General features: G+C 39.9%; 1 protein-coding gene across 1 annotated transcript; it reads left to right on the forward strand.

The window, feature by feature from the left end:
* The first annotated feature begins 2,778 nt into the window (after positions 1-2,778).
* On the forward strand, positions 2,779-26,851 carry SERPINB10 (serpin family B member 10). The gene is made up of 8 exons (XM_015083447.3): positions 2,779-2,933; positions 6,807-6,983; positions 9,067-9,129; positions 9,824-9,961; positions 11,695-11,812; positions 20,669-20,811; positions 23,708-23,863; positions 25,772-26,851. The coding sequence occupies exons 2-8, from the start codon at positions 6,816-6,818 to the stop codon at positions 26,174-26,176; spliced, it is 1,191 nt and encodes a 396-aa protein (XP_014938933.2). The 5' UTR covers positions 2,779-2,933; positions 6,807-6,815; the 3' UTR covers positions 26,177-26,851.
* Positions 26,852-27,047: the final 196 nt, after the last annotated feature.

Genomic DNA, 27,047 nt, shown 5'->3' on the forward strand with positions numbered 1-27,047 from the left:
AAGCAGTAGTTTTCTGAATCACTGTGTCTTCAGGTTTCACTCTCATTATTAAGTCAGAATATGGACATAAAATTCTAGGTTCAAAGCCCTCTTCAGCACTTTAAGGGTGTGATTTTTATTGTCTTCTAGAACCAGATTTGCTGATGGGAGAGTCGATGTCAAGGTTATTCTTGTTCCTTGTAGTTTTCATCACTTTCTTTCTGTTTCCAACGATGTTCTTGATATTTCATTGCATTGTGAATATTTTAAAAAATTGTTCTCAAAATTTTGTCTTGTTCATCGGCACATTTTTTTTTCCATCTGGAAACCCATGTCTTGTATCAGTTCTGGAAAACTCTTGGCCATTGCTATGGACCGAATGTTTGTGTGCCACCACACCCCCACTTACATATATTAAAACCCTAATTCCTAATGTAATGGTATTTGGAGATGGGGCCTTTGGGAAGTGGTTATGGTTAGATTAGGTCATGAGGGTGGAGTCCCATGATGTAATTGGTGTCCTTATGAGGAGATGAAGGGATCAGAGCTTCCTTTCTCCACCATACGAGGACACAGAGAGTAGACAGCCATCAAGAAGAGAGCCCTTACCAAGAACCCAACCATGTTGTCATCCTGATCTCAGACTTCCAGCCTCCAGAAAGTGGGAAAAGTGAAAAAATATGTTTGTTGTTTAAGCCACCCGGTCTTTATACTATTCTCTTAGAGCAAAGCAAAGGGAATAGTACAGCCATTATCCACTCATTGTTTCTGCCCACTCTATCTGTGCTCTTCCTGGATTCCTATATGAGTAATATTTAGGCTTCTGGGGTGGCTCAGGTGGTTGAGTGTCTGACTTTGGCTCACGTCATGCTCTGACAGGTAGAGAGTTCAAGTCCCACATCAGGCTTGCTGCTGTCAGCACAGAGCCCCTTCAGATCCTCTGTCTCCCTCTCTCTCTGCCCTTCCCCCACTCATGCTGTCTCTCAAAAATAAATAAACATTTAAAAAAAGAAGAATATTGATGCATCTGGAGTTCTTTCTGTTTCAAAATTATTTGGAATATCTAATACATTCATATGGTCTAAATGCCAAATAGCATAAAAATCCCAGAGCAAAAACTATCCCTCTCACTCTTGTTCCCCATTCATATGGTTCCTATTCTCCATCCCTACTAGAAATGTCTGTACATGTCGTCACATATACATAGGGCAGGCCATAAATAACAACAAACAAAATTGGGTTAATAATAGTGTATGGTTAACTAAGGAGACTATTACCTCTTTTTCTCTCCCTTCCCACCCCCAAACAGGCATCAGAATAACGCACAACCATTGTTTTAATGACGGGGAGAGTATACCTATATGAACTTTGAGAGGTAAGTGGGAAAGGGATCTGGAGAGGGGTTAGGGGAAACAAATGAGCAAAACTTAGTCTGTGACTTTTACTGAAGATGAAACAATTTCTTGGCCAGTTTGGCAAAATCCGCATTGATGCATTTAGTGCAACATGAACTACAGCCAGTCTCCACGCTGTGCATTAACGCAGCCCAAGTCACTCCCTGGTGAACCGCTGTCAGTCAAGATAAAGAAGCCCCCTTAATCTCCAGCCTCCATGTGATACTTTCAGCTGAAAATAGTCTGGAGGCACCAGTGGATACTACTATCTGCTCAGCACATGTCAGGCAGGCACCACGGAATTTCCCACTGCAAGTCACATTCTCTAGTGAAGTCCAGAGAAAAACTCAGCGCTGGGTTCCCCACTAACATTCAAATGTTACACGCTGAGCCAGGTTCCCACAAGACATGTGTTCCATGGAGATACAAATGCAAAGTGCATGAAGGATGTTCCAAATCTGTCATAAGTAGAGAGGCTCCTTCTCTCCTTCGATCCCTTTGGAATGTTCCCCCTGTCCTTCCTGCTCTCCATTCCTCTCACCACCTTGCCAAGCACAGGCATACAGCGGTAGAAAATGAAACAACAACTATTGTTTTCCCTGTGGAATAAATACGGAGGAGTGAGGAGACATTCATAGGAAGAAGTAAAAGATAATCAAAAAATGATGAACCAGCATCCAACTCAGTGACTGTGTCTAAAACATGATCCAGTCCCCTTGTCCCTGGGGTGGGAGAATGGACATCCAACGTGTTGGAGTTATGCCCGGGTTCCACACCAACACGCCAAGGGAGAAGAGGACCAATGTTCCTTGGATGCCTCTCACACACGGCACCTTAAAAAAAAAGCAGCTTTGATGATTTAACAGCAAATATTTCGCCCATAATATTTTCTGTTTTACTGCCCATTACCATTCCACTAATTTGGAGTTTTCTATTTAAAAAACTTTTAATTCTTGCAATTTTTTAAATGTTTATTTATTTTTGAGAGAGAGAGAGAGTGAGCGGGGAGGGGCAGGGAGAGAGAGAGGGAGACAGAGCATCTGAAGTGGACTCCATGCTGACAGCAGAGAACCTGATGTGGGGCTCAAACTCATAAACTGTGAGATCATGACCTGAGCTGAAGTCGGATTTTTAATGGACTGAGCCACCCAGGTGCCCCTCTATTTTTTTTTTTTTTTAGTTAAGAAGACTACTGGGGAAAACCACTATAATTGCTGCCAATTGGCAGCCTAGAGAAGAGATTAAGCAAGGAAAGTGTGGGTTACAATTTGTCAGCGTTCAGGTCTCTACATGCGGACAGACGTGGAAAATGTGGCTAATTAAGTAATTCAGGCAAAACCATAATCATCTAGCTCTGTCTTTTTATTTGAGCTCTAGGCCAAGATAAACTTGAAAGGAAGAGTGTCTGGGCTTCTGAGAGTGAATCAGAGGGTGGGGTTAAGAAAAGGGAGGTGCTAGAATTTTTAAAGAAGATTTCTACAGTTATAAGTTACTTAACTCAGCCACAATCGCTTACAGAAGGAGCCACTTGCCAGTTCTGCTCGTGTGGAAGAAAACAAGGTATGGTAAAACTTTCTTTGTTTTAAAGTGTTTATTTATTTTCCCCTTCTTTGCTGAAGTGCCTAGGTAAGTAACAAATGATCAAGAGCTCCCTCAGACAGAAATAATAAGTAAAGAAAGCTTCATCCCCTCAAGAATTCTGTGCGAGTCAGACAGATTTAACCCCAATATGCTTCAAAGTTTGTAGGGGAAAGAGGGCAAAGGGGGAGAGAGAGCATTCATTTAAAAGGAGTTACTGTTTTACCAGGAACGGTGAAACTAAACGGAATCTCCTTTAGTCACATTTCTAGATGGACGACCTCCGTATCCGTCAACCTAGGCAAAGAGAAATAGAGTACTGTTAGAATAATTGCGCCCCAACCCTTCTAACCCTTCTAACCCTTCTAGAAGAGAGGCCTGGCAACATGTATTTGAGGCCACTCATTAATGTATGGAACTAACGGTCTGGCTTTCGTCCCTGATCTCCCAGCCGACATCCCGTCCTGATCACCACATGCTAGGGACTGTTAGCTTCCTTCTCTTCCATGGAGAGTCTAAGCCCCAATCTTCCACTATGCGCTCATCATGAAACACCCCAAACTATTGCTTCCCCTAGAAAATGGCTTTGGGTGAACATAGAAGTGGTGGAGGGACATGTTATCTTCTGGTAGACACAGCCCCACAAAGTAGGCAGTATCATCAGTATCACCGGGAAGGCAAGGAGTGTTGAGTATCCTTTTATGGAAAACAGGGCGAGGATCCTTCCCACACCGTCCTCCTTCACACCATCTTCTCTCCTTTATTCCTCCTCCTGTTCACCTTCTTTCATCACACAATCTCTCCCTTTTACCATTAAAATATTTTTTAATGTTTATTTATTTATTTTGAGAGAGAGAGAGAGAGGCACAGCAGGGGAGGAACAGAGAGAGAGAGAGAGAGAGAGAGAGAGAGACAGAGGGAGAGAGAGAACCCCAAGAAGGCTCAACGCCATCAGCGCAGAGCCTGACGAAGGGCTTGATCCCATGAACTATGAGATCGTGACCTGAGCAGAAATCAAGAGTCAGACGCTGAACCTTCCAGGTGCCCCTTACCATTAAAATCTTAAAGACAATGAGATGACAAAAGCAATGGCATTCAGAGTCCAGAGAATGGGGTTGCAGTGATAGCTTTGCTCTTAGCTGGCTGTGCATACGGGGCAGCACATTGAACCTCTCTGGGCCTTAGTTGCCTAGCAGATAAAACAAGGCAATTGGATTAGAGGGGACTGGGAGGTTCTTTGGGACTGTGGGTATCTATGATGTGATATTTTGATGAATGACACTGTCCTTTTATTATTTTCATAGTTCTCTAGCTTCTTCTCTAAGCCCTTGACAGGTTGAAATTTACATATTTAACATATATAATGTATGTGTTACATTTTTATATATTTATATACATGTAAGCTGATACAGCTATAACTCTTGAAAACTGCAGAAGAATAATTTATTCTGAAAATAGCATAGTAGGATTCCGACCTACACATTTATACTCTTCCCTGAAAAAAATCATTGTCTAACCCTTGTATGGATCAATTATTTCCTGTAAAATATCATCCTAAAATTCTGCCTCCTTCAGAAGGTACTTTCTACTCTTGGGTCAAATTTCATTAATGGATTACCACTTCTACAAGGTTTTTTGTTAAAAAAAAATGGCAGGAATTGTTCTTTTATGTTCTGGCTATACCTCATATATTAATGATGATATTAAGAAGAGAATTAATGAAGCTGAAGATAACTGGATATTAACTTTGCACGAGAAATTAGCTCTTTCCTTAGAGAAAATTATTGTTTTCAGGAATTCGTTGCAAAGAATTAAACTCTAGAATAACTGTAAACCATAGGTAGAAAGACAAAGATCTCAGGCCCAAAGATATTACTCTCTCCTCCCTTCATGGTCAGTACGTTTTGGAAGACTCAAGCATTTTTCATATGAACGTAATTCATGAGATTTGAAGAGATAAAGCTTGATATAGAGGCAGTAAACAGAGCATCATTTGAATGAACACAGCTGTAAAGAGACCAAGGAGGTTATTTCCAAGATGGCAATGGATCTATCAAGAAAAAAATAGACATTGGCAACTTTCGAATTACTGCACCCCCCGGGTGGTGGTTTTTTTCTTTAGTCAAGTAATATTAGCCTAGGATTATCATCTTCAGTAGTAAGCGGAAGCTACAACTGAGGCAGGAGTTAGAGTCTGGAATTAGATGTAAGCCTACGGTTAGGAGGGATTTCAATGGGATCACCATTAATCCAATTCATGATGAAACCAAAACTTTGCCTACACATGCCTCTCCCTTGATTCAGCTGTTTGACCAGAGAGAACTCCTGGCCTTTCTAAAGTTCTGAGGGCTAGGTGATATTAGTGTAAGATGAAGTTCTATACAGTCATTGGCACTACTGGGAATTTCTAGGTCTAGGAATTTGATTTATGTTTCATCACTTAACCAGTTTGAGAAATTATTTGGCTATAAAATGACAACAGATTGAAGTAGTTATTTTTTGATAGAACCCAAGTCTTAAAAGACTTACAATGTCAGTGTAATTCGAGGTGAAATTTAGAGGTTGAATGTAATGTTTAAAAAAATGAGAAAACCTGAGCTCTTTTGTTCAAAAAGACCAGTTTCAGAGACTCTCAAGTGAGTGGGAGTAAAGGCAAAGAGCCTGGAGTTCCTTACTTCTCTAAGAGCATTTCCCACTAAATTGTGCGTGGTTTCAAGTTTAAACGAAGAAAGTATGGTGGCTGGAGGCCAAACAACAAACATTGTAAAGAAGTAATAAACAGGTATTTGTCAGCATCCATTTTGTGTGAAGTCCGGAGCAAGGTGTCATTGGACATACAGAATATTTCACTCTCAAGGAACTTCCTCTGGAGTTGGAAAGTTCTGAACATACGAAGACAGAGCTAGTGGTGTGAGAAATGTCAAGCAAGGGGCAAAAAATGAGGTTGTGGGACATACACTTAGAGCTTCTGAAGAAAAAGAGAAACTTCGAACAGAATTGGATTTTAATAGAGTCAAGGAGGGTCAAGGCATTCCAGGAACTGGGAATGTCACACATAACGGCGTGAATGAGTAAATAGGGTTAAAACGTGTACAAATATGGGCGATAGGTAAGTGATAAAAAGCATAAAGTTTCTTGGAACGATGTAGAGTGATTTCTCATCTACTGCAGAAAGTCAGCAGTCACGTGGTGCATTGAAAAGAAGGACGGGGCTAACAGCGCCAGAGACCTGGTTCCACTACCTCTTTCGTTGTGGTTTTCTTAACACGGAGCCGCCAACTGACAGCATCCTATTGTTCTCTGTTATGCCTTCATGCTAAAATTTGAGCAATTCCCTTAAACTCTCTGGACTTCAGGTTTCTTTTTTTTTTTAAGTTTATTTATTTATTTATTTATTTGTTTGTTTAGAGCATGAGTGGGGAAAGGGGAGAGAGAGAGGGAGAGAGAGAGAATCCCAAGGCTTCCTGCTGTCAGCGTAGAGCCCAACGCGGGGCTTGAACTCACGAACCACAAGATCGTGACCTGACCTTAACCCACTGAGCCACCCAGGTGCCCCTGGACTTCAGTTTTCTAGTATGTAAACGGATAGTGTTGGTGTGGAATTTTCCTACAGTTCATTCAGCTGTCATGAATAGGTACACATACAAGGATGAATGGAAACATATATGTACATAATGGATACAAGTATATGCATTCTATATACTACATAAAATCGAATTCGATAATATTTATTTTTGTCATTGCAAGAAGGGGTGATTAAAGGGAGATATTTTGTCTGCCAACAAATCCTTTTTTCAGAAGTAAAATAAGTGGAGAGGATTAACAAGTTTTCCATCCCTACTTTATTTTTCTTAGGTTTTCCCAATGGACTCTCTAGTGAAATCAATCAACCGATTTGCCCTGGATTTTAGCAAAAAGATAGCTGAATCTGCTGAGGGCAAAAATATTTTCTTTTCTCCTTGGGGCATCTCAACCTCCTTGGCCATGGTGTATTTCGGCACCCAGGGTACCACTGCAGCCCAGATAGCCCAGGTGAGTAGGGGAGACCATCCTCTGTGGCCCTCAAACCAAATGCTTTCTTTGACTCTTACCATCATTTGCCTCCTGAAATCCAAATAGCTTCCAATGTATGGCCATATCCTTCAAAACAAAGGAGACACTTAAACGTTTCCTTAGGCCGTAAAAAGAAGTTTTGGAAAGAGAATCACTTAGGAAACTGCTGCTTGAGAAACCATGTAAGAGCCTGTGTTTTTTAGCAAGATCAGACAGAAACAATAACATTATCAAGTTTGGTTCAACATCAAAACCAATTTAATTTTGATTATTAGTATATTTCAAGAAGTTATGGCTCATACTTCATTTTATTTTATTTTAAAATTTTAGTTCCAGCGAAGTTAACATATGGTATTATATTAGTTTCAGATTCAACAATTCTACACATTACTCACTGCTCATCAAGATGAGCTCTTAATCTCTTTTATTTCACCCATCCCTCCACTCACCTCCCCTCTGGCAGCCACGAGTTTGTTCTCTATAGTTAAGAGAACTGGTTTTTTGTTTTCTTGTTTTGTTTTGTCTTCTTTTTTCTTTGTTCCTTTTTTTGCTGCTTAAATTCTACAGATGAGCAAAATCATATGGTATTTGAATGGCTCATATTTTAAATATTGTCCTCATCTTTCCGATCTCAGAAGGATTTTCTTGAAGACACAAATAGAAAAATCAAGTGAATTCTATTCTTTGTGATTTGTTTGGTTGTGTCTTCATTCAATCCCTCATTGTCTGAATGATCCTAAACAGCTCATTGAGAGCATTAAAATAATGAAACAATATTACCATATAAACTATTGATTTGCTGTAAGCATCTTCAGGCATAGTGTGTGTGTGTGTGTGTGTGTGTGTGTGTGTGTGTGTGTATACCCGTGAGTATAGCCATAGATCGCAAAAATATAATTAAAAATCCATATATGTGTTTATGTGTACAAATGTGTAAACATACAAATATATGTGTGTGTTTTAAAACAAAAAAATATAAAATAGTAAATCCAGCCCTAAATCATGCAATAATCAAAAGGACAAGTGACAGAATTTCCACTCTGTGCCAAATATGGAAAAGGGCACAGCCAATAATCCTGAGTAAAATAGGCAGAATATATATTCTGTCAGTTTCAGCCAAGGATATCATTCTTATTCTTTTGGTTCACGTGATATTGCATAGTTTAAACACAACAACAAAATCCTCGTTCACGACTTGTTGATCATTAGTAATTGTTAAAAGGTTTAACCATTAATGTGATAGGCAATCTTTGGTGGACTCCAATTTGGGTCCATTTCACATAAATATATTATTGTGTGTTTCTCACCCTTGCTTTACTTAAATGTTAGTTAAATATCAACAGCTTCAGTTTGCAATGGAGATGGAATTGTTCATGTACCCCTGTCTGTTACTTTGTGTCAGCATAACCTTTGGTAAACTAGACTTTATTTCTTAGTGTAAGCTGGGTCCAGGATGTGAGAGATGGAATTATCACCTTGTTTTCTACTGTTGCACACTTCAGAAGAAACAACCATGTGCACCTCCTCCTTGTTAACTTCCAAAGGAAATGCTGTGGTGAACACAAAGAGTGTGTCTATAAATGTCAAAGTGGGGGGGTACACAATGAGAACCGAAACACTGAACTAGAATAAACAACTAAAATCCCTCAGTTTTCTAGATAACTAGAGCAATGGTTGCTTTTGCTGAAATTGTCTAAATGATGCTCTCAACAGAACACCTAGTTTTCAAAACAGCCATAGATAAAAAAAAAAATAAAACATGGAATACGAGGGAATGTTACTTCTAAGGGTATTCCCAACATCATCACCAATGTCCTATAAAGAGTATTGGAAGAAAGAGACTAGCTACTTAAACTGGAGTTTCAAATATCTATTTAAAAGTCGCTGATGACTTCATCCATTCGCATTATTTAACTGAAATCAGAGCCCTCCCCTCCCCGGGTTAATTAATTACATGTTCTGTATGGATGGGAATGACTGACTTGTATTTACTGATAAGTATTTCATATGATTACATCTTTGCAAAGTGTGTTCACGTATTGCCTTTTTGTTCAAATGACAGGTGCTTCAATTCAGAGACCAGGACAACAAATCTTGTCCTGAAAGTGAAAAGAAAAGAAAGATGGTATGTCTTATTTTTCATATCTATTTTATGATCAAGGAGAAAACACTTGAAGCATGTGTCTTTTTGTGGCAAATTTCAGCACCCTTTAATAGGTAACTTTTCTTAGGAAAGTAGCTTAGGGGCGCCTGCCTGCGTGGCTCAGTTAGTTAAGCATCTGACTCTTGGTTTTGGCTCAGATCATGATCTCACTCACCGTTCATGGGTTTGAGCCCCACATCAGGCTTCGCGCTGACAGTGCAAAGCCTGCTTTGGATTCTCCGTCTCCCTCTCTTTCTGCCCCTGCCCCACTCATGTTTCTCTCACTCTCTCTCTCTTTCTCAAAAATAAATAAATATTAAAAATTTTTAGATATCAGAAAATTATAGAAAAATTTCCAAAATACAAAAATGTGTACACTTTTTGGAAGGGTCATATCCTTTCCCTTTTTCACCCTCCACCTTTTTCTTCCCTTTCAAAACTGCCCCATATTCAAACTTGTTCTTGCCTTTCCAAACTAAATGTGAAGAAAACAAAGCCCCAAAAACTTTTAAATTCTTGCACTGATAACGTTAAAGAAGACATTTTTTGTCCATCATGCAATCAATTTCAACTTTTGTATGCAGTGCACCAAATCATTTCAGTTCAATACAGGTTGTTCATATGTAGACAGTTTTTGTTGGACATTTTTATTTGACTAATCCCTTTTCTTTTAAAGGAGTTTGGTTTGGGCAAGGTTGAAGAAATACACTCTCACTTCCAGGCACTCATCTCGGAAATCAACAATCCCAGCAATGCTTACACTCTTAAAACAGCCAATGCGATATATGGAGAGCAAACTTACCCATTTCACACCGTAAGTGCAAACATGTTTTAAGCTGATGGGAAAGAAAGAGCCATGCGAGACCAATCAGTAAACTCTTTGTACGTTTCTCTAGAGATCCCAGGGACAAAGTTAACAAATGTGGTCAGTATTTCTGGTAAACAACCATTTGGAGCACCCATAAGTGTCTAATTGTAACAGAAACCAATAATCAGTCTCAAACCAGATCTAGCGATCAGATCTTTACGTCTAGAATAAAGGGGTACACTCGAGGAACAGCCTGTGAACATGAAACGTGGTTTGTCTCATCTCTGGGTTAGCATTTGTTTCACAGGAAGTGGAACAAGTGGAGTAACTCAGGAGGTTTAATCTGCTGAAACAAAAGGAGGTACTCGTCCTGGACGTATGACTGCCGACTGCGGCCTCAAGAGCATAGCTGACTTCGGGATCAGACAAGTCATTTCACAATATGACTTTTGAGACTTTAGGAAACACTCTTAATATAGAATAATACCAACTTCTCTCCTTCTCTGATGGTCAAGACCCCTCAATGCAGACCATGATTTCATCCTTACTTCAGATTCAAAGGCTCCTCAGAGCCCATCTCATAAGAGAGCGGGTGCCCAGTGGGCAAACGGGAAGGAGATCAGATAGGGTAGAGGGATAACAATGTAAGAGATGAAGTACCTTGTGGTACCCAGTAGTTCTATCCCTGACCATAGTCAGTGAATTCTGGGAAGTCCAGGACTTGGGCTTTGTTATTCTTACAAAAGGCATGAAAGCATCCAAACAAGGTCTTAAAGACATTTCTGTTACTGGTAGTCGTGTGCATTCGGGTTTGATCCAGAAGCAGGAGGTATTTGAGTCCGGTGGGCACTGAGAGATGAGAAGGACACAGAGATACAAAATGATACATCTTTTAAAGTGTCCACCAGCCCTGGATGTGCTCACACAGGTTGATCAGAAGCCATGAGTCAAGACAAAGAATGGTGCCTTGTGACTCTTCAATTTTTTTTTTTTTTTACCAGATTATAAATTCTATAGAATTTAGATTTCTGGAAGCTGAGTTAACTCATTTTTTTTTTTTTTTTTTACTGCACATGATTCCTACATAAAGTAATAAAAATAAGAAGTATGACAGCTGTCCTGAGGAATAAATTGGGTTCCCGAGGCAGGTGCTCCCACAAGCAGCAACCCTACATCCCACTTATATGACTGCCATCAGGGTGGACATCAAAGGCTGAAAGGCCAGCTTTCTTCTCTCAGAAAGCCCGCTGAACCTCCGGCCATGCCTACCGATCAATTTCCACGGCAGTGTAGAGTTTTCCTCAGGGGCCCATCACAGGCTCATGGGCACTCAGAGTCCCAGGGGCCAGCTGCCAGACCTTTCAGGCTTCACTTAGGCTCCATCTCTGCTACAGAAAGTCAAGTGCAACCGCGAAAAACTCTTGCTCACTGGGGTCAGTCCTGGGATTCCTAGAATCCTGTCTCTTTTCATTCCAGCCCCATTTCATAGGCATGAATAAATACAGGGCATGGACGCTCCGCAACTGTGGGAGGCAGGCCTCCCTCCCCACCTGGGCTTCTGCTTAGCGAGTCAGTGCCCATCCAGTTTTAGAGAGGAAGTATTTAGTTTTCGACCAAAATGGGAGTATGGAAAGACAGAAAGGGGCAACGAGGTGGGGGTTTGCACCTGTCCATCAGTAGACTTGATTTCTCAGTTTCGGATAAACTCTATAGACGGAGATATTACCTATATCTTCCAGAAATATTTAGAAGACATGAAAACATACTTTGGTGCGGAGCCACAGTCTGTTAACTTTGTGGGAGCTTCTGGACAAATCCGAAAGGAGATCAACTCTTGGGTTGAAAGCCAGACTGAGGGTAAGCTTTCACCAGGGTGCTTGACAGAGCACTTTCTCCAAGCATTGTTGTATTTTTTTTTGAGTTTGCATTGAGTGTAAGTATGTGTATTTCGTAAGTAGAACTGTGGTCACGTTCTAGGTATTCAGAACATGTCTTTCTATTCATGCCCATGATTTTGAGATCCAAGCTTTCTCAATTAGTCTTTTCCAAAACTTAAAAGTCAAGATACCCCCTTTACTAAGTGGACAAGGAATACTTATATCCCAGTAAATCTAAAGAGAAGTCCAGGGGTAAAAAGTAGAAAAATGCAAAAAGGATATTTAGGACACTGCTACATTTGTGATTTCTGAAGAAAAATAGCTAGTAGTTAATAACAAAATTGTGGCCGTAAAAATGTCATGTGATTTTAAGTAATTTTCAAAATAAGGCCATGTGTTAGAGTGAGGGCTAAGCTGCTGTGACAAAGAGACCTGAAATACAGTAGCTTAATGATAGGATAGAAGCTCATTTTTCTTTCACATAATAGTCAAAATGGAAAGAAGCAGTCTGTTCCACGAGGCCATCCGGAGACCCAGACTAGTGGGTCACCTCTGCCATGCTGAAAACATGGCTTTCATATTTACGTCTAAGATGATTCTTATGTTTGTCATTTTATAGTCAGTAGGAAATGGGGAGAAGAAAGCCTCTTTGCTCTTAAGGACATGACCTGAGAGTTTCACACAACAGTTTCACTCATATCCCAAAGTCAGTCACATGGCGTACTTTATGCTTCGGTAACCAACCTGTGCTGATTTGCCTGAGATTTTCCTGGATTTAGCACCTAAAGGTCTCTCAGTCCCAGTCGAACTGGGATAGTTGGCCCCCTAGACTTGCTGTAATAAAGATCTATAAGATGTCATTTTAAAAAATGTCAGCAGAGAGCCTGATGTGGTGCTTGAACTCACAAACTGCATAATCATGATGTGAGCCAGTAGGACGCTTAACCAACTGAGCCACCCAGGTGCCCCTATAAGATGTCGTTTTTATAAACTTTACAAAAAAATTTTTTTAATGTTTATTTATTTTTGAGAGAGAGACAGCATGAGCAGGGGAGGGGCAGAGACAGAGGGAGACACAGAATCCAAAGCAGGCTCCAGGCTCTGAGCCATCAGCACAGAGCCTGACATGGGGCTTGAACTCACAAACCGTGAGATCATGACCTGAGCCAAAGCCAGACACTTAACCGACTGAGCCACCCAGGTGCCCTTAAGTCATTTTTAGATGCGTAGCCGCATGCTCACCTAAAATTTGAGTGTTCTATTTCTTTTTTAATTTTAATTTTAAATACTTTAAGTTTTTATTTAAATCCCAGTTGCCTAACATATAGTGTAATATTAGTTTCAGGTGTAAAATTTAGTGATTCGTCACTTCCATACAACACACGGTGCTCACCACAACAAGTGCTCTCCTTAATCCCCATCACCCATTTAACTCACCCCCCCATCCAACTCCCCTCTGTCACCATCGGTTTGTTCTCTATCGTTAAGAGTCTGTTTCTTGGTTTTCCTCTCTCATCTTTTCCCCTATTATCATTTGTTTCTTAAATTCCACATCTGAGTGAAATCATATGGTATTTGTCTTTCTCTGATCCTTAGTTCACTTAGCATACTCTCTAGCTCTATCCAACCCGTTGCAGACAGCAAGATTTCATTCTTTTTGATGGCTGAGTAATATTCCATTGTGTATATATACCATCACTTCCTTATCCATTCATCAGTTGATGGATATTTGGGCTCTTTCCATAATTTGGCCATTGTTGAGAATGCTGCTATAAACATTGGGGTGTATGTATCCCTTCAAATTATATTTTTCTATTCAAAAATTTACTAGGGTAAATACCCAGTAATGCAACTGCTGGACTGTAGGGAAGTTCTGTTTTTTAACTTTTTGAGGAATCTTCATACTGTTGTCCAGAGTGGCTGCACCAGTTTGCATTCCCACCAGCAGTGCAAGAGGTTCCCCATTCTCCACCTCCTCCCCCAAATCTGTTGTTTCCCGTGTTGTTAATTTTTTAGTCATTCTGACTGGTGTGAAGCGAGACAGGAAACTATTAAAATCCTACAAGCAGTAACCTGTTTGACATTGGATGTGGCAACTTCTTACTAGGTATGTCTCCTGAGGCAAGGGAAACAAATACAAAAATAAACCATTGGGACTTCATCAAAACAAAATACTTCTGCACAGAGAAGGAAACAATCAACAAAACTAAAAGGCAGCCTACGGAATGGGAGAAGATATTTGCAAATGACCTATCTGAGAAAGGGTTAGTATCCAAAATATATAAAGAACTTATCAAACTTACCCAAACAATGAATAATCCAGTTAAATACGGGCAGAAGACGAGAGCAGACATTCTTCCAAAGAAGACCTCCAGATGGCTAACAGACACATGAAAAGATGCTCAACATCACTCATCATCAAGGAAATACAAATGAAAACTACAATGAGATATCACCTCACACCTGTCAGCATGGCTAAAATTAACAACGCAAGCGTTCTATTTCTAAAAGGAAATAGTAGAAAGACTCTCGTAGACAACCTAGCAGTCTTTTACTGTAATCCTTATCTTAGAAATTAGCAAGCTGAGGCTTTAGAGAAATTCATTTGTCCAAGATCACAGAGTTTAAATCTTCAGAGATAAGAGCAAGATAAGATTCCAATCTAAGTCAGTTTCGCTCCAAAGTCTGAACTCATTTCAACAGACCAAGCTGCCTTTTAAATCGATATAACTGTTGACGGTCCATTATATCTCACAAAGAAATGCAAAAGATGTGATTATTAATGAATACGAATAATTAAGCCTTAGCATGGCATCCAAGTGTGTGGAATGTTTAGGCGTACCCCTGGAACTTCGGTGCTCATTATATATACCTGCCAGACATGCCTGCTGAGGGCCCCACATATTTCAAACTCAACAGACCTGAAGTCACACCTCAGAATGGTTTTGCCACACCTCATCTTCCTCATGTGTTCGTTCTCCATCTCAGTGATTGTGTGCGCTGGCATGCACACTCTTGCTCACACCAGAAATCTGACAGATGCTCTCAGCTCTCCCCTTTCCTTTGCCTTCTCTACGTGTTTCTCAGTTCACCTTTCCTTCCAGTTTCTTCCTCCCCTGCTTTTGGCTTTGGTTATCCTTTATCTGTGCTAATACAATAATCTGCCTCTATTCTTGCTTCCCTCAAATCTCATCTCCTGTCAGCCACCCAGATGATGTACCTATAATGTGAATTAGACCAGGGAGATAATGTCACTCTTGACAATACCATCATGGTGCCCCATGACCCACAGGATGAGTTCAAGCTCCCTAAACTGACATAAAAGGCCCAGCAGGCCCCTAGAGCCCTGCTTGTCTCCCCACTTCAACCCTTGTCATTCTCTGACTCAGAATTTGTAGTTCAGGAATTCCAAGTGCCACAGAGTCTCCAGAACTCCCTGTGCTACCTCATGACCCCGTGCATTTGCGTAAGCTCTTCCCTCTATCTGAAACATCCTGCCCTGCCCTGCCACTCCCAGCCCCTCTGTTGGCATGGGATAACCCCTCAGGCTTCCCTCAGGTGTAATATCCTCCAAGAAGCTGCTGGCTCCCAGGCTTGGCTAAGCGTCTTCCTCTTTGTTCGCATCTACTCGGTGCGAAAGTTTACCTTGACAGGCGCCATATTGTTATTGAAGTTAACTGCTGAGGCCTTCCCTTCTAGACTGAAGGACCCAAGTGCAATGATGCTGCCTGATTCGAGGTGAATCACTAACACACGGCAGGCCCACCCATAGCAGTCGTTCAGAACGTTACTGTTTGTTGAACTAAACTGAGGAAGTTGGCAGCCCTGAATTCTCAGTTCCTTTTTCATTGTATTAGTGACTCAAAAGCCATGGTGAGGCAAGAGTGAGCATTTTACTTAACTTACATCTGATTTGGATTCATTCAGAAGTAAGCCTGTTTTTCGAATTCTAGGTCAGCTAGTCTTTACTGAGTACTTGCAGTGTTTCAGTTAGCAGGAGGACCACATGGGATTATATAGGCAAAAGCACTCAATATGACAGAAGTGGGCCTAAGGATAGTCTGGGGCTGAACTAAATCTGAGGTCTCAAATTCCTAACCCAGTGCCTATTATGTGGTCCGGTAGGGAGAGGGGAAGCGGACTCTTCTAAAGAGGAAGAAAGCTGTAATCTTTCTATATTTTCTCTTTACATATTGAACACAAACATCTGCTATTTGAGGGCTATTCAACATCAAATAAGGTAAGGAATTAACCAGCTAGGCAGGAACTTTGTTGAGGCAGAGCTCTGCACATCCGTAAAGAAAAGTTGCTAGAAACTCTGGCATGACTGTGTTCCCTCTGAGCCACCTGAAGGAAGCTTCTTTCCTTCTGCTTTCAAATAGGTCATCTGGGGGCGCCTGGGTGGTGCAGTCGGTTAAGCGTCCGACTTCGGCCAGGTCACGATCTCGCGGTCTGTGAGTTCAAGCCCCGTGTCAGGCTCTGGGCCGATGGCTCAGAGCCTGGAGCCTGTTTCCGATTCTGTGTTTCCCTCTCTCTCTGCCCCTCCCCCGTTCATGCTCTGTCTCTCTCTGTCCCAAAAAAATAAATAAACGTTTTAAAAAAAAAAATCAAATAGGTCATCTTTCAAGTAGTCATATGGACTGCTGGGCCATACACGGCACACACATATCACTGGGACATACGCTGGACACACACATATCACTCAATGATAGTGTTGTTAAATGTTGCAATTGTTTTCTGATTTGTCTTCCCTATAGTCTATAAACTCCTTAAAAGTGGGGGTTGGTAGTCCATGTTTGTCTCCGTGTTTGTAATCTCAAAATCTATCATCTGCTTGGCACATGGGGCACTCTAGTGTCACATTAATAACTCGGTGCCCAGCAGGACTTAACCCTGAAAATCTTCGAAGATTATCCTTCCCAATACCTAAAACTACCAAGGACACGTGCAATGAGCGAGCCAGTAGGTGGACGTTAGTTCTCAAGAGTGTAGGAAAATCCTGGTCAAATTAGGCTCTGTGTGTTACTTTAAAGTTGCATTTAACTACATTTTTTTACATCCTTTGTAAAATAATTATATTGTACATGTTCTAACATGTGGTTAGAGGTTTCAAGAGGCTAGTTTCCTTGAAAGCGTATGAACCCAGGGAACAATGCAATAAAGCTTACATCATCTGGATCTTGGTCAACTTGAGATAAGTCTGTGCAAACCCAATCCTCGATACGTTCCCTATTTGTACCCGCGGCTCTATCACATGATAGAGTAATTGGTTAAAAATGACCCAGAACTTTTAAAATGTAAAGCTTCTGTGCAAAAATGAAGATTTAAAAAAAAAAAAAAGGATGTAGATGGCCTCCCATGCTGAACCATCAAAGACATTTTAAATTAAGTTTAATATGCTGTGTTTCATAAGATAGAAAAACAGATGCTAACGTGTTTCAGAAAGTTTTGACGTTATCATTTAAAATCGAATTCAAATTTAATTGTTAAAACCGAAATGTCTGTTTCATAGGTGAGGGAGATGTTGTTTTGTCTTGTTTTGAAAAGACATGTCCAAGTCATACCCCAGATCTACTGGAATCTCTACAAGTTTTTTAAAAAGCCACACAGGTGCTTCTGATGTGCCCCCTGTGAGGACTGTAGCAGGTGGTGCATGTGGCATAGTTCAGGCTCACGGAGCCCGTTGGCGGTCTGTACCCATCTCTTCCCAATCCCTCTTTCAGTGACTTCACGTTGGTAGCTTGAAATCAATATGGTGAGAATATTGACACTACAGACACGGGCTACAAATTGGGTGTCTCCTTCTCTCCCACCCCTACCTGGAGTCAGTTGACCAGCAAGCCACTCGAAATGGAAGACCAGAGCTCTGGATTTCGTTTCACTGTTGCTTTATTAAATTTCACTCACCTACTATCGTTTTCCAGAACTACTTTTCATTTGTAAAAGTAAAGGGAAACTGAGAAGTTTAGTGGACCTAATTTTAGTTGTTCTTTCATAAACATTTTTAGAAGTTTATTTATTTATTTTGAGGGAGGGGAGCAGGGAGAGAGAGGGAGAGGGAGAGAATCCCAAGCAGGCTCTGCATTGTACAGCACAGAGCCCAGCGCAGGGCTCGAACTCGAGAACTGTTAGATCATGACCTGAGCTCAGATCAAGAGTCAGATGCCTAACTGACTGAGCCACCCAGACGCCCCTAATTTTAGTTATTCTTTACTTTTAAAAGTTTTATTGCAAGTATTACATATAATCCTTATTTTTAAAAAATGCAATTCAGCAATCCCTCTATGTTCTAACCCTACTGTGATGGAAGTGTCCTTACTCATTGCACTAACCTGCAAGCTAACATATTTGCTACCCATTGCTGGCACGCAGGGAGGTATAAAAGGCCAATAGACCAAAAGTCTTCAAACCGGTGGCTCTCAGTCCTCACTATAGGTGAAACTAAATTTACTGAAACTACATCTAATAATGCCTAAGCCCAACTCCAGGTGAATTAATTCAGGTCTCTGGAAGTGAGGCTCAAGCATCAGTATTTCTAAATCCTCAGGTGATTCTAATTCACAGTCAAGGCTAAGAAAAATTGCTGTAAATGAAATAATTCCCTCAATCTTATTGACATTCCCCTTTTCCCAACAAGCCCCATTGCTCATGGCCTTTGAGATTCCAACTCCCTGGATAACACTTGGACTTCCTCAGTAGTCCTCGTGTGTATGTGTGTGTGTGTGTGTGTGTGTGTGTGTGTGTGTGCACATACACACTGTGGCTTCACCTATCAGTCTAATCCATCTGTATTTTCTCTTCAAAACTTCCGGTCCTTCAATAGCATCTTTTCTTAGCTTACAATCCCATTTCAGAATTATTCTTTTGAACAAATCTTTGTTCTAGTAAAACAATATTTTCATTACGTAATCAATCTAAGGCTTAAAAAAGGGAACTGTATACAAATCTTGTACCCTAGTTATCAAATTTGTTTTCCATAGGAGAAAGGATTAGCCATTCTGAACCTATTTTACGTACATTCTAGGATTGAGCAAATAAGTAAATATATTGGGAATAATAAGGTCCAGGTTTCTAGTTGACAGAGAAAGGAATTACAAATAAGGAAAAGCAAAGATGAGCATAAACCCCACAGTGTTGGATTGAAACAGGTGATATCCTGTTTCATATCATATCATATCAATATGACTTCCTCATCTTTAACAGGTAAGAAGAAAGAGAATTATATAGATATGAAAATATTTACAGATGTGTGTATAATATATGTATTTCCTAGCTTTCCCTGCTGAGCAATGACACCCCAGTAGTAATCTGCATAGCTAACATTCACATCTTGATTTCTAAAAGCCATCCTTTCAAAAAAGTAACCAGGGTTCCTAAAAAGCACCAGACAAACCGTAGGATATACTGTGGTACCAGAATGTAGGGAAGTGCTCAAAATATTTGGGAACATGTCAAATGGACATAGGAGCCAAGCTGAGGAAGTTCCCAATAGCCAAATCTGGGAGAGTTTGAGAAACAAAAAAAATAATGATAGTAATAAATTTTAAGACACAGAGTAAAACAAATATGCATGCATCTATAGGGATATAAATTATTGAATACCTAAGTAAAAGAAGGAGATGGGAAAGTTCTTCCTCGTAGTAGAATTCCAATTAATAAATGTAGAAGGAATAGTGGAAATTGAAAATCACCATTTGGCAAAAACTGCAGTAATAATTGTTTCAGTCAAGATCATCAATAAATGCTAAAATCAGTGAGCAAAAGTTTGGTGAATACAGGAAATTTGTATGGTCTCAAAGTATCTCCCCACATGATATTTATTAATCACAAAGGGAAGACGTCATAATTTTACACTGAGAAACCTGTGGAAATCAAATCATCAAGGTTAATATCACTACTAATGGGACATATGAACATCATATATTTCCTGGTATGATTCATTGAGAAAGACACATCACTTCCGTGGTTGTGATGGTTTCCCAGGGCTGCCATAACAAATTACCACACACTGGTTCATTTCAAACAATAGAAGGGTGTTCTCCCGTAACTCTGGAGGCTGCAAGTCCGAAATCAAGGTGTTAGCGGGGTCATGCTTCCTCTAAATGCGTAGGGAAGGCATTGTTCCATGCCTCTCTCTTAGCTTCTGGTGGTTGCTGGCAATCTTTGAAAGTTCCTTGGTTTATGGACACTTCACTCCAATCTCTGCCTCTGTTGGCACATAATTTTTTCTTTATGTCTGTCCCGTGTCTGTGTTTTCACAAAGCCTTGTCCTTTCTTTGTGTCTATGTCCAAATTTTCCTTCTTGTGTGAGAATGTCCGTCATTGGATTGGAGCTATCCTAATCCAGTATGACCTCATTTTAACTTGATTTGATCTGTCAAGACCCTGTTTCCAAATAAGATTGCATTTACAGGCATTGGCTGTTAGGAACTAACGTATCTTTCTCGGTGGAAACAATTGACGAAACATCAGACAAATCTGAACTAGAATTGAGGGACATGCTACCAAACTTTTTTCAAAATGTTAAAGTCATGAAAGACAAAGAATGAATGAGAACTGTCCCAGATTCAAAGGGATTAAGATGAAATGACACTTAAACACAACTTGAGATCTTGGATTGCTTTTTGGTCCAGAAGAAGGACTTTCTTGGAAAAATAGACGAAATTTAAATAGGCTCTGTTAGTAATATTATATCAGTGCTAACATCCCAGTTTCGATCATTGGTGGATATGAGATATTATCACTTAACAGTATCCCATAATTATTATTTTTATAAGTGTGGCATATTGCCAGGATGCAATGATACCATTTGTAATCTGTCCTCTTGCTCTTTTAGGAAAAATTGTGAATCTCCTACCTGATGATGCTGTGAATTCTGCAACCAGAATGGTTCTGGTGAACGCCCTTTACTTTAAAGGAATCTGGGAACATCAATTCTTAGTCCAAAATACCACAGAAAAGCCTTTCAGAATAAACAAGGTAGAAATCTCTTAATAATCAGTATGAGCTTTTACACGGCATTGTGAAGGAGATTCTAGTGTAAATTCACTCTTCTTTCTGACTATGTGTTCCTATAACTCTGCTTCTTACCATGACAGGGATGGCTGAACTAAAAGCTCCCAAATCCATCACACTTGGGATTTCCCCTTTCATTGTTTTTTTTTTCTCTTAAAATAGACTATTCACAGATTTATCACTCAGTCCTTGCTATGGCTATGATAGAGTACATAAGGTAGTTATTATATTTATTTCCCAGGTGGCTAAGTGGCTGGATTCACATGACTGGAGTCATGTCTAAGTCAGAAACCTACCAGAACTGTAACCCCAACTCTTCACTATAAGTTCTGTTCTTGTTCTACCAGAGAAATACTCTCTTCTACCAAACTCTTACACTTCCAAAAGTAAAAGAAATACAAATTTAAAATCGCATCTCTTTCATTGAGTTTTCTCCTAGTGTTAGGATGCATCATGCTTATTTTTGTGATAGGAACCGATGGCAACAAAAAGGGAGACTAATATAAGGTGACAGATCTCATAGAATCCAAGGGCTGGGATGTGGCTGGGCCTTGGAACTTGAGTGGAAACAAGACTCAGTCTCTACCTTTTCAACTCTGTCTCCCATCATTCTTACACCATGCTAAAGTCTAACTTTCTCTTCTTCCCCATCCACAATGGCACAATCTACTCACAACACTGTTTCTGTTTTAGAGACCGTTCTGATAGATCTCATTTTAAATTCCCAGGAAAGGAATTGATTATCCAACATTTGTTTGGAGCTGTTTGGTCCTGGAGTGGCTCATCTCACATAAACAGTGTTGCCAGGGACCTATTGCAGCAATCACGTGGATGTGTACAATAGATGGTTCTTACATAATCAGTGGGATAAAGATGGCGAAGGGACTGAACATGTAATCAAATAGACTAGCCAGAAATGAGCTGGATAGTTACCTGGCTTAGTATATCCACAAGAAATTTTCAGTTGCAAGTGATAAAAATAGCATTCCAAACTAGCTCCGGTGAAATGGGAATTGTATTAGCATTAGTTCGTGTAACTGAGAGGAATTGAGAGGTCCAGGGAGTCTAATACTGAAGATACAATTTATCCACATGACCTGGGAATATAGTTGCCCCTTTGTCAGTCTTCTAGCTTCGAAACCCTGGTAGATAAAGTCTACTGCTAGCTCTAACAGAAGGCTCCCAGGCAAGACTCTATTTTGTGCCATTCATGTGCTCATCCCCGAAACAATCACCGTATCATGAAGTATCCTGAACCAACAGCTCTAGTCATATGGCCACTACATTAGCAGAAGGGTGGGGCTTTGTGATTGCCATTTAGCTCCATATAGAATGGATAAATGACATATTTCCCAATATCTGAATTGCAGGGTTTTGTTTTTGTTTTACCATTGTCTTTACTAAAAATGGACACTTTAAAGAGCATTTTTAGGTTTATAGCAAAATTGAGAGCAAAGTAGTGTTCCCTTACACACACCCCCCCCACTCACATAATTTCTCTTATTATTAGCATTTTGCCTTAGTGTGGTGCATTTGTCACAATTAATGAGCCAATATTGATATCTTTTCATTAACTGAAGTCCATAGTTTACATTTAGGGTTCACTTGGTCTTGTACAGTTCCATGGGTTTTGACTAATGCTTTTTGTCATGGATCTGTCATTACGGAATAGTTTAACTGCCCTAAAAATGCCCTGTACTCCACCTACTCATCCCTCCTCCTAAATATCTGGCAACCACTGATCTTCTTACTGTCTCTACAGGTTTACTTTTTCTGGAGTGTCATATCGTTGGAATTGTATAGTATGTAGCCTTTTCAGACTGGCTTCTTCCACTAAGCGATATGTATTTAAGTTTTCTCCCTGTCTTTCCACGGCTTGATAGATCATTTCACTTTATTGTCGAATGGTATTCCACTGACTGGAGGTATTGCAGTTTGCTTAGCCATTCGCCCTCTGAGGGACATCTTGGTTGCTTTAAGTTTTTGGCAATTATAAATAAAGCTGCTATAAATATTTGTGCACAAGACTTTGTGGACATAAGTTTTTCACTCATACCAGCACACCTGGATCATACGGTAATACTACATTTAGCTTTGTAAGAACCTATCAAAAGAACTGTCTTCTGAAGGGGTTTGCTCTTTGCATTCCCACTGATAGAGAAAGACATTTCATGTTGCTCCACATTCTTGCCAGCAGTTGATATTGTCCGTGTTTTGGACTTTTAGCCATCCTAAAGGGTCTGTAGTGGTGTCTCATTGTTCTAATTTGCAATTACTTAATGACATATGGTTGAGCATCTTTTCAAATACTACGTGTCTTCCTTTGGTGAGGTATCTGTTCATGTCTTTTGCCTATATTGTAAAATTGGGTTGTTTTATCATCGACTTTATAAAAGTTCTTTGTATGTTTTGATACCAGCTCTTTATCAGATATGTGTTTTGCAAATATTTCCTCCTAGTGTATTATCTTTTTATTCTCTTAGTAAATTGCAGTGTTTATGACACTAAACTACTTTCTCAAATGGCTTGCATGTGAACTACACCTTATTCAGTTTCTGAATCATTGATATTTACATAGTTTACATAAGATTATATAGTTTTTTAGGTGTTCAGTAGGATCCATCTTGCTATGATTTACAGAGGTTGCCACAATAGTGTTATAAAAGAAACTTCCACACCACTTATGGATAATGGTTTCCACTGGGACACATATTTCCAGAAAGCAAGGTCTGAATAACTTTATTCAGCATTTTGCAGAGAATCACGTTTTACCAGTATCTCAGACTACTGGGCACGAATTATGATAAAAATAATTTAAAGATTTGGTGGAACACCAATCTTTGCTACTTACTTCCCACAGAGTATAAGCAAACCAGTGCAAATGATGTCCATGAAAACAAAACTCCAAGCTTTTCACATTGAAGAGCCACAAGCCATGGGCCTCCAACTCTACTATAACAGCCGTGACCTTAGCCTGCTCATCCTGCTGCCAGAAGATGTCGAAGGACTGGATCAGGTACAGTTTGTCTGATGTGAAGGTGGTTTCAGTGTTCACTGCTCTGGGGGTAAATATAAGACATAATCTCCTTGTTCTTTGATTCCTGTAGAGGAAGGCAACCAACACATTGGAGCCCTAAGGACTTTACCTTCACAGTGTCATTTAAGCTTTCTAAAAGTCTGTCAGTTTGGTATTACTATCCTCAGAAAGGCTAGGAATCTACAGGCTCTAGCATTGGGTAGCTAAACAAACAGCCACACGAGCAACAGAGTGCCTGTCACAAAGCTGTGTGCATTGATCTATCTTTCAATCAGTCTGGGTCTTTCTTCTCCCTCTGGTAAAGCCCACCTAATAGGAGGCTAATTTTTTTTTAAATTCCTTGCATTGATCTAGCTTTAGATATACATTTTTAAACAAGATACTGACTGCCAAAACTTAAAAAAAATTTTTTTAATCATGTAAATAGTCTTCAGGAGAAATAGTCTGTATCAGGACCACCTTCAAGCATTATTTAAGTTGTTTATCAGCCAAATTTCTATTATGGTGGACAGAACTTTGGTCAGACCATGTTTCTGAGCCATTTGTAAATTTAAATTGAACGTTAGTCTCTTTTGCAATGAGTGGCCGGCCTGGCTTTCTTTGCACAGTGCGTAACTTCTCATGTGTGCCAGATTCTTTATACTTAAAAGTTTCCACAGTCCTGCAAGAAGGTAGAAAAGATTTCCAAATTGTATCATAAAATTTGTGAAGCCAGAGAGGATGGTAAAAATAAGACCAAGTGTGGACACTAAGCCATTAGGCTCACACCCTTGTAAAATAAGCCTTTCCTCCTAAGAGTGCAGGTTCCTGAGCTGAATATGCTGTCAGATTAACAATGTACACCATCTACAAGTATGTAATTGACAGCGATGCTTGGGTGTAGAAAACTCTCAGAGCAGCAAAAGCAAGTGTTCTGAAACAAACATGCTATTTTTTAAAAATGTGGTGCAGTCGGTTAAACATCCAACTCCTGATCTCGGCTCAGGTCACGTTCTCACAGTTTGTGAACTCAAGCCCTGAACTGGGCTCTGTGCTGGCAGGGTAGAGCCTGCTTGGGATTCTCTCTGTCCCTCTCTCTGCTCCTCCTCTGCTTGTATTCTGTCTCTCTAAATAAATAAATAAATAAATAAATAAATAAATAAATAAACACACTTAAAAATTTTTTAAAAAGCACATTTTTTAGATATATTTTATCTTATCTTTATCTTTATCTTATCTCAGATTTTGTTTTCAAAGAACTGTCTCCCATGTTAATGTAACAAATATGTTTTTTTTTGTACCCTGGCACACAATTTCTTCCAAAGTTTATGCTTTTGCGTAGACAGAATCTAAATGAATATTACTACTGCATTTCCATGTGTAGTTGATGTCTTGCATTACTGTTATAGAAGTGCTGCCATTGTTTTAAATGTTTATTTATTTATTTTGAGAGAGAGGGAGAGAGAGGGAGAGAGAGAGAGGGAGAGAGAGGGAGAGAGAGAGAGAGAGAGAGGGAGAGAGAGAGACAGAGAATCCCAAGCAGGATCCATGCTGTCAGTACTGAACCTGATGTGGGGCTCAAGCTCACGAACTGTGAGATCATGACCTGAGCCTAAATCAAGAGACTGATGCTTAACCTACTAAGCCACCCAGGTGACGCAAAAGTACTGCCATTTTGAATCAAAGTCTAGTTCCCCTGTATCCTGAGAACTATTAAGTTGCAAAAGAAAGATTCTGTAGGTCAACAGTGTGAAGCATTTCATTACAGAAATAATTTTCAAAAGTGTGTGCTCTGCTACCCGGGGTAACAGGAGTGATGGTAATTCATCTCTGTTCTATCCCGAGGCCTCGCCCACCCAATATTCCTCCCTCTACTTTGACTCTCTCCTTCTTGTTCCACACCCGCAGCTGGAAAAGGCCATCACCTATGAGAAGCTGAGCGGGTGGACCAGCGCAGACATGATGGAGCTGTGTGATGTGCAGCTGTATCTCCCCAAGTTCACGCTCCAAGAGACCTATGACCTCAAGTTGACCCTGAGCAGTATGGGCATGAGCGACGCCTTTAACCAGGGCAAAGCTGATTTCTCAGGAATGTCTATGGACAGAAACTTATTTCTGTCCAATGTTTTCCACAAATCTTTTGTAGAAATAAATGAACAAGGTACAGAGGCTTCAGCCGGCACTGGGAGTGAGGTGAGTTTTCGAAGCAGACTCCCCTCCATTGAATTTAATGCGAATCACCCATTCGTCTTCTTCATCAGGCACAACAGAACCAATAGCATCCTCTTTTACGGGAGATTCTGCTCCCCCTAAACCATGTATCTCTCTCACCAAATGAGACCATTTTACAGTGTGGAAAGTGCACCAAAAGAGGAAAAAGCACAATTATAATAAAAATCAGCTTATAGCTCGTATCTTTTTCACAGTCAAATGTTAGCCGATAAGCCTTGAAATAATGCATTCTAGTGATTTTTTCATACCTATACAGCCATTTTTACCACTTAACATTTTGTCTTGATGTGACTTTTATTTACATTTCAGAAGTGCTATGTTATTCAATTGAGCGTCTTACCATTTCGGAACTCCTTGGTCACTGTATTATCAGTGTCACTTATGGTTCACATGCCTCATTGAGTGAAGAAAAATCTTCACAAAGGTGATATATGGATAAGCCAGAATTTTCTCAGGAGTGTAATTTTGATAGTTCAGAAACTACCGCTGTAAAATGAAGCTCCCACCCTTTGCAGAGTGTTTAAGAAAAAAATACTTAGGTTGACATTAATGGAAAAGCCAGTGAAATCCAAACGAAATATGGAGATTAGTTCTTAACAATTAATTGCCGTCTTAGTTTGAACAAATGCATAATGATAATGTTAGGTGTTAGTACCGGGGAAAAGGTGTTAGTAGTACACAGAATTCCCTGTATTATCTTTGCAACTTTTCTGTGAATGGAAAAGTGTTCAAAAATAAACATTTCATGAAGAATAATTACCACGTGTAAAAGTGTCGTCATGCTAACATCCCTGCTTTTAACATTTTTACGAAGCAGAACAAATTTCTAATTGATATAATATGTATTGTAAGTTATAAGATGTTCTTTTTTTAAAAAAAATTTTTTTTAACGTTTTATTTATTTTTGAGACAGAGAGAGACAGAGCATGAACAGGGGAGGGTCAGCGAGAGG

Source organism: Acinonyx jubatus, chromosome D3 (assembly GCF_027475565.1).
Source record: "Acinonyx jubatus isolate Ajub_Pintada_27869175 chromosome D3, VMU_Ajub_asm_v1.0, whole genome shotgun sequence".
Taxonomy (NCBI): domain Eukaryota; kingdom Metazoa; phylum Chordata; class Mammalia; order Carnivora; family Felidae; genus Acinonyx; species Acinonyx jubatus.

Coding starts and splice junctions, on each gene's coding strand:
- SERPINB10 (XM_015083447.3), top strand. CDS start 6,816: ATGGACTCTCTAGTGAAATCAATCAACCGATTTGCCCTGGATTTTAGC. Junction 11,813..20,668: donor GGTTGAAAGCCAGACTGAGG/GTAAGCTTTCAC, acceptor TTGCTCTTTTAG/GAAAAATTGTGAATCTCCTA. Junction 23,864..25,771: donor ATGTCGAAGGACTGGATCAG/GTACAGTTTGTC, acceptor CCACACCCGCAG/CTGGAAAAGGCCATCACCTA.